This window comes from Canis aureus, chromosome 5 (genome assembly GCF_053574225.1).
Source record: "Canis aureus isolate CA01 chromosome 5, VMU_Caureus_v.1.0, whole genome shotgun sequence".
Classification (NCBI taxonomy): domain Eukaryota; kingdom Metazoa; phylum Chordata; class Mammalia; order Carnivora; family Canidae; genus Canis; species Canis aureus.
Window position 1 is genome coordinate 51,807,548 of NC_135615.1, and position 21,398 is coordinate 51,828,945.

At 36.4% G+C, this 21,398-nt stretch overlaps 1 protein-coding gene across 1 annotated transcript in view; it reads right to left on the reverse strand.

Annotated features, from left to right (window-relative positions):
* ADAMTS6 (ADAM metallopeptidase with thrombospondin type 1 motif 6) overlaps nucleotides 1-21,398 on the reverse strand; it is a 283,681-nt gene that overhangs the window by 79,976 nt on the left and 182,307 nt on the right. The window contains exons 12-13 of the mRNA XM_077897999.1: nucleotides 12,136-12,281; nucleotides 9,976-10,039 (exon numbers count right to left, since the gene is read on the reverse strand). Of these exons, the coding sequence (XP_077754125.1) occupies nucleotides 9,976-10,039; nucleotides 12,136-12,281 (210 nt within the window). The remainder of the gene's footprint in view (nucleotides 1-9,975; nucleotides 10,040-12,135; nucleotides 12,282-21,398) is intronic.

Genomic DNA, 21,398 nt, shown 5'->3' on the forward strand with positions numbered 1-21,398 from the left:
CCTCTGCAAGTTGGATATATTTATACTCTGTATAGGAGTTCCCTGAAGTTTAGTGAGATTAGGTATTTCCCCAAGACCAAATGGCAACAAGTGTTTCAGTCAACCTTCAACCTTAAGTCAATTGAATCCCAAACCCATGCTTTTTCCACGACTCTGTGACAATCCTGTCTTGAAATATAGGCTGCACTTCTCCAAAACCAAAGGACTATCACTGCTTCATGACTGTAAGCAATGAATAAGAAAAAAGTCGCAGAATAGTACGCCTCTCTAGAAAAGCTGATTGAGAGAACAGCTCGGTACTACACAACCTATGCTTGCTTCACTTTTTGAACAGACCACAGGTGACCTGGAAACCCTTCTGAGTCCATAATTTTTTATAGTTTTCATGTGTAAGATAAAGGAGGAAGTGAGATGTTTAAGATGAAGGCCAATATGACTTTCCATCCCAGCCTGAGTGAAGCTTAGGTATTTCACCAGAAGTTTTACCCTAGTTGTAGAGGCTGCTTTTAGGCAACGGACTTGAACAATGGAAGCCTGAGTAAGGCAGAGAGGCACACTCCCAACCCCTAGGCTGAATACAAACAGCTATTCTGGTAATCCACCTCAAAATTTCCATAAGCCCTAGCTGACCTATGGGTCTCTTACATCTGGACGCAGGTACCAAATAGGAAAACCCCACACATTCCAACACTCCCTCTTTTTCCCTCTGTAACTGCAGCCCCACCGCCCCCGTCTCTGGACACACAGTCTCTGCTTTGCTGTCTTGCCTGCCTCTCCCTTATGGTGCATTTGATCAATCTCTACCTCCCTTGTTCTGCGTTGGGTGAATTCTTTCCCAACCAGTGCTGCCAGCCTCCACCCACTCAGGTCACCCCACACTAGTCACATTGACAAGCAGACACACAAAAATCACAAATAACAGAGAACAGGAAAACAACAAGGATTTTTTTTTTCCTTTGGTTTTGGAGAATAGCTAAGTAACAACAGGAAATTCTTTTTTGGAAATGTAGAAATATCCTTTTTTAAGGCATTATGACTTCTATAAAATTCTGTTCTTCAAAGTCTCACAGGGGCCATGTCCATTATCTATTAGATTTGTTTATGATTCCAAATAATCTATCTAGTAGGATCTATCCAAGTAGATCCTACTTTTTTTTTTTTTTTTTTTTTTAATTTATTTATGATAGTCACATAGAGAGAGAGAGAGAGAGAGAGAGAGGCAGAGACACAGGCAGAGGGAGAAGCAGGCTCCATGCACCGGGAGCCCGACATGGGATTCGATCCCGGGTCTCCAGGATCCCGCCCTGGGCCAAAGGCAGGCGCCAAACCGCTGCGCCACCCAGGGATCCCAAGTAGATCCTACTTTAACAGTGAGACCCAACTTCATCCAATTCTATTCTATTAAAAAAAAAAAAGCTCAGTAGCTTCAAGATGAAAACCAGTTTAATTTGTTCTTGCTATAGCTATTGTCTTTATATGCTATCCTGTCCTGGAGACCATCATATGAACGTCAAAGAGTCCTTGTTTAGTTGCTTCTGAAGGCTTCTGAGAGTGACCGATGATGATTCAGGGAAGAAACTGCCTAACTCGTCCTAATGCGGACAATCAGCCTCCGAGTCTAATGTACGTACAAATACCTTTGGCTTCTAGGCTGATTAGGTTGCTGTTGAGACTGGTCAGGCCAATTTTACAGCTAGATACAATTTTCTGACCTATTTTTAAAGATTGAGAATCTTTTCTTTATAACTTGCATCTTCTAACTCTAGGGATTTTTTTCTTTGCAACTGGGGTCACTATTCCCTTTCAACTGGAGAGTTCTTGTCTTTGTACCATTCCTCTATTCTTCAAATGCCTATGGTGGGAATCAAATCAGCATCAGGGAGAAAGTGTGGCTGTCGCGTTTTGGGGCTAGTCACTTTTTAAGACTACTTGGCCTACAAAGTTTCTCGGTTTTTTTGTTTTTTTTAATTTTTATTTTTTACTTATGATAGTCACACACACAGAGAGAGAGAGAGGCAGAGACACAGGCAAAGGGAGAAGCAGGCTCCATGCACCGGGAGCCCGATGTGGGATTCGATCCCGGGTCTCCAGGATCGCGCCCTGGGCCAAAGGCAGGCGCTAAACCGCTGCGCCACCCAGGGATCCCAAGTTTCTCAGTTTTAATTTTTCCTCTAACTTAAGCAAAAAGAGTACTGTTAGCCTTGCGTGTTTCAATCTGATTCATCAGTGTGGAGATCCCTGTAGGAGTACCAAAGCTTCAAAATAGTAAAGTGTTCCTTTGTGATATATCTCCTTTTGTCAAAGCTACTAGACATTATGAAACTTAGAAGTGAGGGACGCCTGGGGGGCTCAGTGGTTGAGTGCCTGTCTTTGGCTTAGGGCGTGATCCCGGGATCCTGGAATCAAGTCCCATATCGGGCTCCTTGCAGAGAGCCTGCTTCTCCCTCTGCCTGTGTCTCTGCTTTTTTCTCTGTGTTTCTCATGAATAAATAAATAAAATCTTTAACAAAAAAACCCGCAAAACTAAGAAGTCATAGTGTTTGCCTGTTTACTCAGGCCTCTAAGAAACTTAGAGCAAAATGTGTGGTCCATCTTAATATGTAGAAGGAACTCATGATACACACTTAAGATAATGATCCCAATTTAATATTATTTTCTGTTCCCTTGGATTTTCTAATTTATTCTATTTTTCACTTAGGATTTTTATGAAGCTAACTCAACTCTAAACAAAGATTAATGGCTAATAATGATAAATAATTATGATATGTAAAAACATGAGAACTAAGTGGTAAACTATAACTAGCTGTCCAATCACAGAAATGAGAAGTTCAAGATTGCTATACTACATGAGAAACTAATAGGCTATGAGGAATTGGTTGGAATGCAAGTAGGCTATCAAATACATGTAAATCAGACTACTATCTTCTAGATTTTCTTTTTTGTCTTTTGATAAAGAGAGTATGCATATGCCTGTGTGCTAGAGTGCATGAAAGCTTGAGGAGGGGTTCGGGTAGGTGGGAGGAGAGGCAAAAGGAGAGAGAGAATCTTAAGTAGGTTCCACTCAGGCTCCATCCCAAGACCCTGAGATCATAACCTGAGCCAAAATCAAGAGTTGGGCACTCAATCAACTAAGCTTCCCAGGCACCCCACAGATTTTCTATTTTCTATTATAATGTGCATTCTGAGCATAAGTAGCACAGAGCAAACTTCAAAGATTCATAAATGAGTGTTCCTGCCGTTTGACCGCCTAACATGCTCTCATTCCATGCAATGATTTGAAACTTCTTCCAGGATTATTTGAATTTACCCTTTATCCTCTTTTTAGGTCTCAAGAGAAGCTCTTGGATCACAAATGACAAGCAAAAAATGCTTATGAATTGTTTCTTAGTTTTTGACTGTCAAGATGATTTTAACTAATTGTAACGATTTCTCTCAGATATTATTTACAGTGTCACTAAATATGATGTTCATAGCATTAAATTATTTTAAAATGCACTAGTGTTGGAGGCTGATCTGATGAAGATAAGTATACTCTGGAATCCCTTAAATTAGGGTAGCTCATACATAAGAGATATCCAGGCCATATGAGAAAAAATAGAACATTTAAACCCTTGTACATTTAAAAAAAAAGCTCCAAGGTTAATTTAAAGAATACAAATACAATAGCCCTATAATGCTTCCACAGTAACACCCATTCTATGTTTACTGGAACATACTGAAGTCTTTTTGCTTGCGTGACTCAATCTTAACTACAGTCGATTCACTCTTCATGATTTATCATTAAATTCTCTGTCTTATAGTCTATTTAATAGAAACTTTTATTTACTTATTTTTTTTAAAGAGTTTATTTATTTATTCATGAGAGACACAGAGACATAGGCTGAGGGAGAAGCAGGCTCCTTGTAAGGAGCCCAACGTGAGACTCAATCCCAGATCCCAGCCAGGATCACGCCCTGGGCCAAAGGCAGAAGCTCAACTGCTGAGCCACCCAGGTGTCCCAATAGAAACTTTTAAAATAGATCCTTAGAATATAGGAGTTTCTACTCTAATATGACACATATGTTCTTGAAAAACCTCTTTCTGTAAAATCACACACTAAAAATAACAGGCATATGAGAAAAATAGTGTTAGAGGCAGACAAATCAGAGACAGGAGATATTAACTAAAACAATAACAATTCTAATAAAATACTAGCACAGTTTAAAAAATACATGGCAAATTCCTAACAAAGAAATACTGGAATAAACATAGGACTTTATCTTCTAAAAAGGAAAAAAAAAGTGAAATAAGTTAATAACAAAGCATTGTGGATATTGAGTTATAGAGACAAAAGGCAGAAATGCATGACAGGGAGTTCTATGACAGAGCATGTGGCCAAACTGAGCCAAAACAAGAATGTGGGATAAATGGTTATCATATACACTACAATTTTACTATTCAGCTGTGTCAATGTAGTTTGACTTTAGCGCTGTATCACTTAGTGGCAAAAGTATGGCACAAAATGACTTGATCACTTACGAGCTAATTCATGTTACAGAGGCAAAGTTGTAATAGAACAACTTATACCAAGACTCCAAATTAGCATATCTTTTCTAGATTTTTGTTGAAAGAATAAACATTTAAAATATCTCAGTAAGCCAACTCACTGCCTGGAAGGAAAAGAACTCTCAGAATGGGAAGAAAATATGGTTAAATTAATGGGTCTGGTATATAGCAAATGCTCAATAAATGTTAGCAGCAGCTATTACCACTACTACTTCTGTTGCTGCTCCTTCTACTAGTAAAGATGGAAACTAAAAGAGCTCTGAGCAGACATGTGTGGTGTACCCAGGATCTATTACTCTCCACTTTATTGCTAACAGAATTGTGATTCTTGCCCAGGAATCTACCTCTCAGGAAAGGTGACCTTAACCTCATTTTAGGGGCAAATCTGGATTAGTCTAAACCAATTATGGTAATCCCATTCTTTTTGCCCATGACTGGTTTAAAGTGGGTACGTGGCCTCCAGGCCAATAAAACATGAATGAAGTCTGCCAAGAGAATAAGGGAGGAGCTTTGGGAAAAGCTTTCTGTATAGGTAGGAAAGAGACACAGTAATAGTTTATTTCTTCTCTTCTTTAGAATATTGTCAGGGCAAAGGTACTTTAGGTGCTCTGATGCTCCACTTACATTTTTGAATTCCCCCTTCTCAAAGAATGTAACCTTCAGGAATTTCCCTCACTATCTTGTCACTTACTTGCAGGTTTTAAAGTGATGTTTTAAAACATTCTTACCCAATAATTTTTAAAAGGAATTCTGTCAGAATGACTTATTCTATCATCACCAAAAAATGGAAATATTCTACATTTGTTTCCAAAATGATCTAATATGGATTTGTTTTGCGAATTTTATATAGAATATTTACAGTCTTCTTTATAACTATTATTTTTCTACTGCACAGCTAGACTGTATAACTCAGTGCTGTCCAATATGGTTGCCAGGAGCAACATGTGGCTATTCAAATTTAAATTAATTAAAATTAAAGTGCTGCTTTTCATTTATATAGCCATATTTATTTATTTATTTATTTATTTATTTATTTATTTATTTTTTTTTTTTTATTAAGTAGGCTCCATGCTCAGCATGGAACCCAATGCAGGGCCTGAACTTATGACCTTGAAATCGAGACCTGAGGCGAGATCAACTGACTGAGCCACCCAGGTGCCCCCACATTAGCCATATTTCAAGTGCTCAATAACTAATTTGGCTAGTGGCTACCAAGCTGGACAATGCATATATAGAACATCTCCATCAATCAAGAAAGTTCTTCTTGTACAGTGCAGCTAGATTATGTGTTCTGAAAGTTTAAATTTTCATATATTAGATTATGCTTTAAAAGTCCACACTAGGCACACCTGGGTGGTTCAGTTGGTTAGTATCTATCATTAGTTTAGGTCATGATCCCAGGATCCAGGGATCAAGCCCCACATTGGGCTCCCTCCTCAGTGGGGAGTTTCCTTTCCCTCTCTCTCCTTGAAATAAATAAGTAAAAAAAATTTTTTTTAAAAATAAAAGTCCCCACCTTATAAACTTATGCTCAATTTTATTAACTTAGCATGAAAATAAGTTTCAGTGTGATAACTGAATTGTCTCATATTCTGAACAATGGAGTCTACATTTGTGAAAAAAAAAATGTATTTCCATGACATAGTTATGTTAACTTTTCATGCTGAAAGCTGAAATAGAAGACAAAGCTAGCAATAGAAATGTCTACCCACCAATATAGCAAGTTCTACATTTTGAGCAACTAAAACAAAGTTCATGGGTAAAAAGCAACAAGCTTGATATGTCTATTACTTTTTTCTTTTTATTTATCATATATTATTTGTATTATAGGACCTATTTTATTAAGGCCCAAAAATGTGCCTCTCCCCTCTAAGTATATAACAACAGAAACACGTGAATTTAAACACGGGGTTGGCTTTCTCACTCCTATCTAACACCATCTGACATACAGTAGTTATTTATTTATTCTACCCTTGTGTAATACTTCTATTCTGAAATTCACGCAATTCATCCAAATCACTATCTGGCTTCATCATTCCTACTAATCTTATCATGGTCATTTTCTCTCACTTATTACCTGATACCTGGTTCACAGTCACACTCTATACGCCAGGTTTTAACATCATCCTGAGTGACCTCAACAACTGCATAGAAGACTCCCCAGACTCCCCAGCCTTGATGATCCTTGAACTCATTCATGTCTGCCCAAGGCTAGGTATGCATTCCATTGGCCACACTGCAGCTTTGTCATCATTGAGAAAAGTCTCACTTGTCATATATGAAATTCAAGTACATTCCATTCTCTGACACTCACCCCTTCTATCTGTCTCACCTTGCTTTTCCTACTATCTCAGTTCTTCACTTTTTATGTTTTTTTTTTTTTTTTTTTTTTTTTAAGTTAGGCCCTTAATTTTCTCCTTTTAGCCCTCTTTAGACTCCACTGTCATCTCAATGCAGAGTGCATGGCTCAGCACTTCGGTCATTTCCATGAGTACCCTTAAATTCTTTCTGATCTGTTTATCTTTCTGTTGTAGTCTCAGCTTCATCCATTCTCCTCTAAAGTATAAATCTGAGGCTAAGTCTTTGCATGGTGTCTTACTACCTACAGGTATAGATCAGGCTGTTTAACTTAGAAGCCTTGCACTTAATTCTCCTTCTACCTGGAATGCTCTCATTGCCACTTTCTTCTCTTCTGGTCAGCTCTTATTTGCCCTTCATATCTTTACCTTTTTATGGGAAGAAATCCCTAAATCCTTAATTAGGCTATGTGCCCATTCTATGTGCTTTTATAGCATCCCATACTTATTCTATCAAGTCATACATTTATTACTGAGTGGTGATTTTCTGCACTTAACTGATTTCCCAGGAAATTATAAGATCCTTGAGACCAGAAATTGTCTTTATCACTCTAGAACAGTCTGATATATAATTATATATAATTGAGCAGGCACTCAATTGTTTGTCGAGTGAATGAATAAATAATACTGGTAGCTTGAAATGATCATTGTAATTGAAGCTACATGTTATTACTTTAAGATGAAAGTTTACATAAAAATAAATACAATCAATAAGCTACAGAGGATATTAGAAGTAGATATGGTGGGAAATAGAGCAAGGTAAGGAAGATTAGGAGTCTTAGGGTTGTAGAGAGTAGGAAAGGTAACAATTTTAAACACGGTATCAGGCTAGGCCTCATTGAGAAGGTGACAGTTGAATAAAGGTGAGGTAAGAGAGTAAGCCATGTAAATATTTTGGGAGTAGAGTATATAAGGTAAAGGAAACAGACAATGCAAGAGCCCTAAGGTGGGAGCCTGCCTGGTACGTACAAGGAGACCTGTGTGGCTAGAGCAGGGTTACTGAGGAAGAAATAACAAGAGATAAGTTCAGAAAACTAATGGAGGGCTAGATTGTGTAGTCTTTGCAGGCCTTTCTAAGGACTTTGGATTAAAGTAAAATGGAGCCACTGAAAGGTTTTGAGTAAAGGATATAATCAGATACACTCTGCCTCATATATTGAGAACTGTATGGAACAAGAGTAGGAATGGGAAATCCACTGAAAAAGCTCTTCAGAGTAATCCAGTGAAAAACAGAGTAGTAGCAGTGGAAGCAGTGAGAAGTAGGCAGATCTAGGATATATCTCGAAGAGAAAGCCAATGGAATTTCCGGAGGGATTGGATATGAGCTGTGAGAGAATGGAATCAAGAATGACTCAAAAGTTTTTGGCTTGAGGCAGATAGAATTGACATATGAGATGGGAAAAACTGTTGGAGGTACAGGTATATGAAATGTTTTAGAGATAACATTTGGACATGTTAAATATTTGATGTCTATTAAGTCTAATCAATGATAAAATATGAGTCAGGAATCCATGAAAGAAATCTGAGCTAAAAATATAAATTTGGGGGTCAAATGACAGATGAATGCTATTGAAAGCAATGAAACTAGATGAGATCACCAAGGAAATGAATACTGATAGTGGCTCAGTGGTGGAGTGTCTGCCTTTGGCTCAGGTCATGATCCTAGGGTCCTAGGATTGAGTCCCACATCAGGCTCCCTGCGGGAAGCCTGCTTTTCTCTCTCCCTCTGTCTCCGCCTCTTTCTCTCTGTGTCTCTCATGAATAAATAAATCTTTTTTAAAAAAATGAATACTGGTAGTGCACAAAAAATGGCCAATGACTAGGTCCTGGACAGTCTAAGAAGTACGAGAAAATGGACCCAGCAAAGGAGAATAAGAAAAAAACAAGTAGCATTAGAAAAGAACAACCAAAAAGTTGTAGTGTTATGGAAGCCTAGTGACTATCAACTAAGATGAACACTCAGAATTGACTATTGGATTAAGCAACATGGAAATTATCCATGACTTGACAAGAGCATTTTTTAGTAGAATGATAGAGGCAAAAATCTGACAGGAATGATTTAAGGAAAAAAATCAGAAGAGGAATTGGATCTGGAAGTAAATATAACTCTTTTAAGGAATTTTGTTTCAAAATGAAGAAAAGAAATGGGAAAAGAACTGGCAGATGTTTTTGTTGTGTTTTGTTTTTAAGATAGGAGAAATAACAATATGTTTTCATGTTTACAGAAAAATCCAGAGGAGAAGATACTGGAAAAATATATATTTATGAAATAGCCAAGAATAAAGATAGGAATGGAGTGGGAGAGCATGACAGTGAGGAATACTGTCTAACAGTCTGATGACATGAAATGAAATGTGTAATTTGTAGGTAGGAGGGAAGAATGGTCTGAAAGAGGTAACAAGATATAAAGAAAAGTCAATCCACTTCCACTCACTCAAGAGCTAAGGGAGCCCTTTAGAGGGCTAAAGTTTATTATAAGTATCATTAGAGGACAGCCAGTTTCCATTAGAACAACAAAGTAAAGAGAAGGAAAATTCACAGACATCATGATATAAGGGATTTTGCTGCCAATGGATCATCAATTCCTAAGGGCACAGAAGAAAAGTTTCAGTAGCTGGGCAGAGATACGAAACAGAAGATGTGATATGTAGAACTTCATGGGATTGGATGGCAAGAGATGAGTAATGATGTGGGAATCTGGGGCTTCTTACAGTGGCAAAAACAAAATAATCCTATTTTATGGGCATGATAAGATAAATCTTATTTATCTCAGGAAAGATAGTGGTAGCATAGGGGTGAGTGTTGAGGGCCAAGTTATTTTGAGGGGTCTATGATTCTCTCTTGCTACCTGTAAGGGAGATTGTATTTGCTCCTAGTGCTGGACCTTCCCCTTGTCCTCTATTGATGGAATTTTTGGACATGAGACCTGTTCCATTCACTATTAACAATTTAAAAAATACATGTGACTTTCATACACATGGATTTATGACCAAATAGCTTAGAGTTTTAAAAATTTCCCTGCTCTAGGGGAAATGTAAGCTAATTTTTCAAAGCAAAGTTTGGTTTTACTTACATCTGTGTTACAGGAGCGATACCGTTTCCTTTCCCCAAGGCAATATTTTCCACCTCCTGAAGGTCTGAAAACACATTTTGTTTAACATGTGAATATATAGTATATATATAGAGAGAGTACATATATTGCTTGACCAAAACATATTAGCATTTATTTTAGGAAAATACAAAATTTGACATCTTTCTAGTTATTAAAATATTGTTAGCAATAATGATTATGGTTGTTGAACATAAAAACTAGGGCAGTTTGCTATGGATAACTTTACAAGACTTAATTGTCATGATTTATGTTCTTAAGAAAATTCAATTAAATAAATTTATTTTCTAATTATCATACTAAGTATGTGCTTAGTTCAACACCATGAGTTTAAAAATCACTTACTTATAATGAAAAACCATTTGAATCGTATTCAATAAAACACATAATCTGATGCTATCTGTTTATCGAGTAGGCAATGGTAAGTTTACTATTTTTTTCCAGACTGGTAATGAAAGCATACTAAATAACTCTCTGGAAATAGCTTCAGTTCAAACTAAATAATACAGAAATGAATTTCTATCTCATTACGTGAAGTTTGAAAAATTACATCTAAATATCAGGGCTTTGCATTGCATAAATACTGTGTAATACACTCAAATCAATGAAAAAGTAAGATGTCCAATATTTGATTACATAAATTCAAGTATTTAACATCAGGGAAAGCCATATGTTATCATTTGGGCATGCTATTTTAAATGGAAAAAACTAACTTCTTTTTTTGAAAGAAGTCCAAGTCATTCTCTTATATTACTTATTATCACAGAGATTTATAGTTTTGGTTACTAATTTACAGTAGCTTGCAGTTGAACTTAGGTAATTATTCTGTACTTGCTTGAAAAAGGTCAAGTGTAATTATAATTTTGGCCCACTGGTAGTCAATGGAATAATTAGTTATATTTTGAATATACTTTGAATGCCAGTGAATAGTGATTCTAAAAAGGAAAAGGAATGGCCTGGTTTAAATCAGCTTGGGAGAAATGGTTTGGTCAGACAAAAACAAGGGCGTGGGGATGGTGGTAGCATGACTAGTTTATGAGTGGGTGACAGTGAGCTAGCTCTGTTTAGCAGAATGATAATAATGGAAAGAAAGCTGGAGCATGGAAACACAGAATGAGTGCAAAGGGAAATAATTTCAAGCTAAAAAAAATTAAAAGAGATGAAAAGAGATGTGTAGAGAGGGGAACCAAAGAGGGATCCTGAGTTAAGAGGAGAAAAATAAAAAATTAAAGCTGACTATCTTTTACACCAGGAAGGGCGGCGGGGGGGGCGGGGGGGGGGAGGAAAGCAGAAGTGATAACGCTATTAGTTGAGAAAGAAGGGCTGCAACCTGAGCTCTAGACAAAAACGGGGAGCACTTGATATGCAGGAGCTAAGGAGCAGTTTCGTCTTGGGGCAAATAGGAAGGTCCAGCTGGGGGACTGGTCCACCTGTAACGGGCACTGGTGGGAGGGCGAGGCAATACAGGCTACCAAAGAATACTGATGGGGCTGGCCTTTCGCCAGGGGGGCTCTGACCGGAGAAAAAGAGTGGTGGGAGAGGAACAGTCCGACCTGCATAAAATAGTCATGGGGAGAAAAGTGGTGGCAACTCCGGAAGATGATTAATAGGGGCATGTGAATGGAAACTATTTTAACACATGGGCACTATTCTTTTCATTGTGATTTGTGATGCGAATCAAGGCATTTCAACCCTTGAAGTGCTCTCATTGGTCCTTTTAATACTAATGTAGCAGTAATAATTTTATGTGACATGTGAAAAGACCTTAGGTTTCCTGGGAATAATGGTAATGTAGCTAAGATCAGACCTGGATTCATCCATAATTCAGTAGTTTTTGGAGGAGGAAATCTATCTGATTATTACTAGATTAAAAGTCTGGCTACACCTGGGATAGATACACAATGCTTTTTTTTTTTTTTTCTTTTATTTTTAGTTACACAGTGAGGGGGAAGGGAAAAAAAGAGTCTAACAAGGCTCTTCCACTTTCCTGTGCCTATTGCTTGTTCAGAAGACAAACACTTGGCTCACTAGTGAAACGTTTTTACAGATAACATGTGAAACCACAGCTTTGAATCATTTCCAACTGTGTCTTTTTGTTGGCTTCGGCTTACTTTAGCTACTTACGCTGGACTGTCACAGTGTCTTAGGGATGAGGAGACGCCTCCCCCGCAGGTCCTGCTGCACTCTCCCCATAGTGACCAGGGACCCCAGCCCCCATCTATGCTCTGGGGCCAAGTGCCAAAAGGAACACAATCTCCCTGATAACACCACTGCAAGATTTCACAGAAAACACAGAATTAGCTTTTAGGCAGATAGAGCTATCAGGTTAGAAACACATAAGGGTCCGGCAATGACCAATTATAGGCATTAGCATTCTCCAACAGATAACAGACGGAGGGTTCTTTAACTGTTTAGACAATGGCGAAGGTGCATGTGATTTGCAAATTATCTTTAGTTAGGCAAAGATTTATAAACCTCTATTATGTACCAGGAGTCTAGAAAAAAAACTTGATTTACTTCCTTTTTTCTTATTTCTCTTCCTCCAGAATCCTAGTGTTTCTCATTAAAGAGACCTCAAAAGTCTTTTTTAGATATTTTAGCATTAAAAATTTTTTCTTTATATTCCACTATTATTAGACTCATGGAATGATAACGCAATATGGAAAGTTCCCCAGTAAGGAATTTTTATGATGGTAATTGCTTTTACTTAAAAAAAAAAAGCTGGTTGAGGCTACAATAGTAAAAGAATGTGTTGTGGCATTTCATCTACACGAGTCCTGCAGACATAATAAAAGTAATGCCAAGATACTAGGGACAGGGTACAAAAAACTCTTACATATGCTGACTAGCCATGTGTATAGTCCCTGCATGAACATGTGTATTGGAATTCTTTCAGCTTTACTCTGCAGTAAACCACACATACTGCATGGAAGTAGAAAGCCAGGAATAATTTATCGAGACACAGACATCACATAATCAGGTCATAACTCTAACATGATAAATCTTATTCACAGAATATGGTAAAAAAAAAAAAAAAAGCAAAGCCTTTTTATTTTTTTTTTAAACCAAGCCTTTCTAGGCCTTTATTGGGGCATTTTTCTGAATTATCAAATTTTGACACACCATCCTGATGCTCTGAAAGTCATTCGTGTATATGAATAACAATAAGAAACATTTATTAGAGTTGAATAACTGGCAGCAATGTCAGACTGTTACATAAAATTCAACTTTATGTTAAAATATAATGGTATTCTAACATTAGATGCTTAGAAAGTAATCAGTTTATTACACTACTTCCACATATCCAGTATTCTTTCACTTTTGACTATTTTCATGGCTACCACCTCAGATGAAACAGGCAAATGGAATAGCTTCTACTTGGCCTCTCTGCTTCTACTTTTTTCTACCTATAATCAAACCCAGTCCTTAGTAAACATTCAGAGTGCTTTAAAAAGAAAAACATATTATCACATCATGTCACTCTTTTGCTTAAATGATTGCACTACTTCCCTACTTACCTTAATTCTGGTCAGTAGTGGCCTTTGTGATCTGACCCCTGCCTCCTTCTCCACTCTTACTCTCTCTTGCACAAATTGGTCCAGACCACTGGACTTCTTTCTTTTCCTCAATACACTAAGTGTGTTCCCACTTTGGGGCATTTGCAATTGCTGGTCCTTCTGGGAATATTATTCTCTCAATTACTTATGTTACTGTTTTCTCATTATTCAGTCTCAATCAAGTGTCCTTTTATCAGAGATCTTTACTTGACTACCCTTATTCTGAAAAGGGTACTCCCCGTTACTTCCCACGCTCCCACTGCTAACTCCAGATGTAATAGAGATTACATCCTCCTGTGTTAGTTCCCTCTTAGCACTTACCATTATTTTAAATTACCCTGTTTATTTTTCAAATTACTTCTTTAGTAATTATCTCTTCTCATCAGTATATAACACCAAGAGATGCACATATGGCTATTTATTTATTTTAAGAATTATGAACATAGCATCATACTCATTTTAGGCAATTCATCTATGCTTTGAAGGGAAAAATTCAGCAACAAATCTAAGTGCACAAATAATCAACTTATTCTAGCAAAATATATCCTGAGAAGCAGGATAGCATGATGGTTGAGAACTGAGACCTGAATAGAAACTGAGATGCTGAGTAACTAATTTGACCTGTCTGCTCCTTAACTTCCTCATAAATAAAAAGCTAAATAATAATACAGCCTATAGCATGTGAGATTAAACAAAGATAATGTGAAGAACAGTACATAGGGAGTAGAAAGTTATCTGATACATGGAAAGAGTTCTGTAAATGTTAGTAACTGTTGGGTAAATTGCTTAAATTCTCTGGATCTCCATTTTCTTACCTATAAAATGGGAATAATAACACCATCCCTCTAGCAGGGCACATAAAGTGATTAGAACAATGGTAGTGTCATATTAGGCCTTCAGCAAAATTAGCTAATATCACTGTTAATATGGAATGCTCACATGTAGGAATGAGGCTTATGCAACTGCAGAGATCTAAATGTAGTGTGGACAGCATTTATAACCTTCCAAAATCCTGGAGAAAGCTAAGTTCCTGCCAGCCCTGGATGATGGTGCAGATACTGAATTCTTGGAAGGACACACAAATCTTCCAGAATGTGGAAAGCAATCAACAAGCACCCTTAGAAAGATAGGTTTCTCTCCACAGTGAATGATGCACATTTATCATCTCTTCCTATAGATGATAGCCCTGAGCATTTTTTAAAAAATTTCTTGTAAGAATTTTTAATACCCTTTATTTTAAAAAATTATCTAAATTAAAAAGACAAAACCAAAAAGAGTTGGCCCATTTCTCCAAACCCTGGCAACCACCAAACTGTCCTCTATTATCTATGAAACTGATTTTTAAAAATACATATATATTTAATTTAATACATTATATTAATAATATAATATATTAATAATCAATACATAGCATTATATAGCAATAATGGGCTATTTAAATTTAATTAAAATTTGAAATTTAGTTCTTCAAACCCAATGGCTACATTTCCAGAGCTCCAAAGCCACACGAGGTTAGTGCCCACTATAGTGGACAGAGTAGATAAAGAACATTTCATCATCACAGAATGTTCTATTAGAAATGTTGAATGTCTACAACAGCATCTAACGTAGTAAAAAAACAACAAAAATTTATTGAACGAATGAGTACATTACTTAAACTACAGAATTCTGTGTTCTATTCTGGTTACTGCAAGTAAGGAAAGAAATAGAGATACTGGAGGAAAAAAAAGTCAAATTCATCTTTGTTTCCATGGTAGTGGCATTCAGCCAATTTTCAGTATTTGTAACAAGATAAAAGAATTTTTATTTATTTTTAAGAGAAGTTCTGGGGGGATCCCTGGGTGGCTCAGCGGTTCAGTGTCTGCCTTTGGCTCAGGGTGTGATCCTGGAGTCCCGGGATCGAGTCCCGAGTCGGGCTCCGGGCATGGAGCCTGCTTCTCCCTCTGCCTTGTGTCTCTGCCTCTCTCTCTCTCTCTCACTCTCTCTCGGTCTATCATGAATAAATAAATAAAAATCTAAAAAAAAAAAAAAAAAAGAAGTACTGGGTGATTATCATTTGTCCAAAAAAAATTAGGCAAGAGGGGGACTGGGGTGGCTCAGTCTGTTAACCATCTGCCTTGGGCTCAGGTCATGATCTCAGGGTCCTAGGATTGAGTCTCACATCAGGCTCCCTACTCAGCTGGTCCCTCTACATGTGCTGTCAAATAAATAAATAAAATGTTTTTACAAAAATTAGGCAAGAGAAAGTAAAAATTTGCCTATAAGGCAGAACATTTTTTTTTTTTTAAGATTTTATTTATTTATTCATGAGAGACACACAGAGAGAGAGGCAGAGACACAGGCAGGAAGAAGCAGGCTCCACTCAGGGAACCCGACGTGGGACTCAATCCCAGGTCTCCAGGATCGGCCCCGGGCTGAAGGCAGCGCTAAACCACTGCCACCTGGGCTGCCCAAGGCAGAGCATTCTGACTTCAAGTCTAATAAATATTAATGTAGGACATTGAAAAAGATAATTAGTTTTATGAAAATTACCATGAAGGAAAAAATCTTTCTGTCCAAGGTGGTGAACCAGAGACAGTTGGCTGAACTGATAAAACAGTATCAACCCTGGGAGCAGGGCTACTGATAATAAAATACACTTGAGGGAGAGATATTTTAGCTAACAGTTTATGGCTTACTTAATTGATTTTGAAGACCACTATTTGTATATTGATATACCAATTGTGTTAGGACTTCACCTATACAAAAGTCACAATTTGGGCCAAATAATCTCCAGTTTCACATTTTTGTTATTACAAGTAGCTGTGTATAATATGTATGCCTGCACTTATTTTCCTATGGGAATAGCTGAGCAATGTATTACTGACCAGCAATTACTGATTTTGTTCCCCCTAGTTTCAATTAATGACAACACTTAAAAAAATGCCAAATCTTAAAATTTACCATTTCAAGTTGGAAATTTAGCATTTTTGATGTAAAATAATATTAAAATTTGATTTTACATTTATTTTATACAATCACAGAGCTGCATCTAAAAGCTCAGAGAGACTTTGAAATTCATGTGGTCTAAGTGCTTCATTTTTTCATGGAAGAAACCAGAACCTTAAGGAGGCTGACTTGCCCAAAGTCACTTACTGGCAGAAAAAGGATTATCTGTCCAAAAATACACAAAAATCAGTGGGGAAAAAAACAATGTAGGAGTAGGATTATGCATTTGAAGTATATTAGAGTATTAAAGTATACTGGACTATATTTATTTCATAAAATACAAAATAACACTGGAGATAAAAACTCTTAGTGTACTGCTACATGTTATTTCAGATTTCTTTGAGTATTCTTATAATTTATAGATAAGACTTTTTTTGCATTTTTCAGGGGACAGAGAAATGGTGAAGGCCATAAGAATATTGAATGACAAAAAAAAAAGAATATTGAATGACATAGGTTCCAAAATATTTTATAATATTGTTATAGATGTTTCTGGGATGCTCACAAAATGCAGTACAGGGAGAGAAGTTACATAAGTTCTCTTGCTTTCCTTTTAAAACGTATTCTTAAGGTAAAAAACAAACAGTATTCAGTTTGTAGGATGCTCCTCGGTTCTCATCATCAATTAACATCTACATTGCAGTAGTATTTCATAAGTGGCTTGCTAGAACCTTTTATTGCATAAATTCCTGCTATTGGATTATACCTATTCCATGGAGTTATAATGTAATAGACAATTGTATGAGAAAAGTTAAATAACAAATATTAATGGCTAAAAAATGAAGAACTCAAAATTGTATTATAAGTATCAGTCATCTAGCAGTTGACAAGAGACTAGTGTCTAGCTTAATAACCAGTTAACAACTTAGACAACAAGTAAATTCAGTCTATGTAGTCTGTTTTATAAAACTGAGTTCTTATTCTAGCAATCAATATCCATGGTCCAAAGCAAGTGATTTTCTTTTTTCAGATTCCCTAATTATAAGATGGGTACTAACTTTAGTTTTTAAATCCAATGTGGTTTGGATTACGACAACTTTAAAAATTAGTCTATGCAGACATGCCTTCAAAAAATTATAAATCTACCAAAGGACTTGGTTGATATTGATCTCTGGCAAAACAGTCTTTTGAGCTTTGTTTAGTTTCCCTCTACTTTATACTTAAGTAAAGGACATCTTTCGGATTCTTGTTATTTCTCTGCTCCAGCGCAGGTAAGTATCTTGATGTAGTACATGATTTTAGAGAAGAAACTTATTTAACTTAATAATAAATGCTTTTAAGGAACCTCCAGGGAACTTTATGTGGATCAAGTTATTGGAGACAATTTTCTAGATTATTACATGAATCGATATACACCAAGATTTTAACGTAAGTCATAAGTAATATAATTAGATTACACAAAATAAAGCAACTTGAGGTATATAAATCCTGTAAGCACATAAAGCTGAGAATTTTGAGTGCCGTATTTTCTACTTTTCTTATTTTTTTTCCATCTGAAGTTGCTGAACCCATAAAAGCTCTATTTCTACAGGCACAGAATTTTACTTAATTTCTTAAACTGCAGAAGTTAAATATTCAGATGGAGACAAGTTTCCTTTATCCTCAAAAATTATATCCAATCTAGTGATTTAGGACTATTCTAAGTATCAGTCTTGTTACTTCAGCCTAAATTTTCTAGATCAATTGGGTAAATTTGGCCTTCTTTTTGCTAATTCAGATACGCTAAACCAGATTCGGACAGGTGATAGAAGTGAAACTATCACATTTCAAAAATAAAATCTCATATTGCTCATTCTTGTTTTTCACATTCCTTCTAAATAAAATAAATATGTTATTAAAACTATCTAGAAAGATGATACATTCCAGTGAGGCTTTAAAAGTTTTCTTAAGAAACACTTACCCATTAATAATCAACATCCTTTGATATTAGACCACTCAATTTCATGATCTACATAGGGAATTATGTTCAAACAAGATAATATTACAAATCAAACAATCTAAATGAGAATTTGTCAGAATTCCACAAAGCAAAATTTCAACATGAGTATAGACATTATTTTTAAATATATATAATATATATATTTTTAGTAAGAATCACTTTAGGATGTGATTATGGTACATCTTGTACCATAGCCAGCACTTTGGGTCCAGCCAGCATCTGGAATGAGAGACCTCTAAGGAAATCCTAAGATTTTGAGGGAAGTGATTTTGGTGATTCAATATGGAACATTCTTCCCAAGTCAGAAAAACTGAGAGTTGGAGCATAGCACTATTAAAAGCTTTATCTTTCTGCTGTGCAGGTGCAGGAATGCAAAAGCTTATTTCAGCCCAAATTCTAAATCAGAACTTGTCATCCCATACTATTTAAATTTCTAGAGCAATTGAAAGGACTATTCTTTTTTCACTTCCTGTGTTTATAGTTTGGGACCCAGTCAAAACAGAATATATTTTACTCTTAAGTGAATTAAGATCTAGGGCTGCAAATGTCCTATTTACATATCTAGTGCTTTCAAAGGGTATATAATAATCCTATTCTAATACAGTCCTATGTCTCTCCCATGCCAAGATTACTAGGAATCAGTGTTATGTATGAATAGGCCTAAATTCTGGGCTATATCTCTAACTGGTCTTGTAGAATCATTAAATCAGCATTTTGGCAATAAACCAAGTATTGGAAACTATTTTGGTCACCATCAGAGCTTGCAAAGATTGAGTTTTGATTTTCCTTAATGTCCTGTTCAGTAACAATGCCAACACTACTATCAGAGTTTTTACAGTCTAAACCGTTGTTTATTATTTTATCACGTATGGCATCCCTCTGATTCCTGTCCAAAGAGCTATTGTTGATGCCACGACTAAGGAAAGTTCTTTTGGCTGAAAGCTATATTGATTGATTTGTAGGAGTGTGACCTGTGGATGCACAGTACCAGCGCACCGTCTGGGCTCATCAAATTTCCTCCTTTGGTTAATGCTACTGTCCCTGAGCACATCCATTCTGACCATATGGTTCTTATTCAATACTTGAATGGCTTATTCAGGCAAACATCCAATGGCTGTAATAGCGATGTCAGACCCCCCAGGACTCACGCAAAGATCAGTTTTTAATTTTTTGGCCATATTTCTTACTCCATCTGCTAAATGTGCATGGAACAGTTCCCATACTTACATGGAACATTTGTGGAACTGCGCCCCCGGGCAGGAATCCCATATCTTTTGCAGCCAGAGTTTGACGAGATCATTGTGGATCCAGTCCTCTGGATATGTCTATGCTATCACTTGAGCAATATTTCTCCCCTCCCCTGACCTTTTTTTTTTTTTTCCTTTTTAAAGGATTTATTCAAAACACAACGAACAGCTTTGGTTTTATCTTGCTGGCTAGACAGGATGTAGGTTTTTTTCTTGTTCCTTCTGAAGACAGTAGTTTTGAAATTCAAAGTTAAGATCAGAGGCCAGTCATGGGTATTCCATTCATGTTTCTGAGACACACAAACTTATGCTTACACTCTTTGATGTTCGTTAGTGCCAGTTAAGACAGTCTGGTGAAGAATTTTCTGCCTATCATCCAAGGTTGGAAAATAACAATGAAATGAATGATGATGCTCTAGTAACATACACTGGCACCTTCCCTCTGAAGAAGCCCACAAAAAGCTCTACTGAGATATTATTTTGTTCTATCCTCACAAGATCTCTACAAATGTAGAAATAGACCTCTCTCATTTTAAAGTAGAGATTCGTTATTTTGCCAGTTGTAACACAATTGTATATTCTTACTTCAATGTTATGCCCACAGTGCTTTCTGACTGTAATTCCTGAGATAACAAATCATTACAGGTAGGTATGTGAAAATTTCACTTAGTATTAAAGGGTTCAATACATTGTCACCCCCAATCTCAGGTTCCGAGACTGTGACAATAAAAATTTGCTTTTTTCTCTGCAATTTCCCATCTGAAGGTAAAGTAAAATCAGAGGCAGTATAGAGGGGCAAAAGTTTCAACTTTGGAATTAGAAAGACCCATCCTAGAGTCTCAGCTCTGCTTTTAAATTGCTTTGCAATCTTAGGCTTTCAAGTCTTACTCTCTTCATCTGTAAAATGGGGTTAAAACAGTACTTACCTCATGGGAATTTTGCCAATACTAAATAGAACAAATATGTGCCTTGCACAGTGTAAGTACTTTAAAATTTTTCATTGTCATCATCATGATCATCATGGTTACTAGTAATGGGCAACTATATTTTAATGCCACACAAAGTTGACTAGACCAAGCAAAATTGCTACTTTGTGTCACTGACTCTTCGCATGGCTATTTTGGTTGGAGTTCTAGTTTAATTTCTTTTTTTTTTTTTTTTTTGAGTTCTGTTTTAATTTCCAAACAGATATAGCCTTAAGAGGAAAATCTGCATTTGGCAACTGTAAACATGCTTCCTTTTTAAGGAAAAAAAAATAACTGAAATCGACAATAAATATTCATAAATAAATAACATGGCAAGTTCAGTTAGTATAAAATAAATAAAAAATAAAGAATGGCTCAGGTCTCATTTCTAGTTCTTTGTATTTTTTCCCCTTAAACTTGTAGGTTGATCTAGTACTTTGAAAGCCTTTTCATAAACTCACTGTTAATAACAGAGATAGTTTGAGGGTCTTCTCATAGCACTCTGCCCTTTTCTTTTCTACGAGTCTGCTACATATTCGTTCTTTTCATTCACTCATTTAAGTTTCGTTAGTGACTTTCCTAAAGCTGTCTGTTGATCTTCCACGTCTCTGAAAGAATGGCTAACATTTGTTTTGTAGATCAATTTTATTTATTTGTTTGTTTGTTTGTTTCAAGTAGGTTCTACACCTAG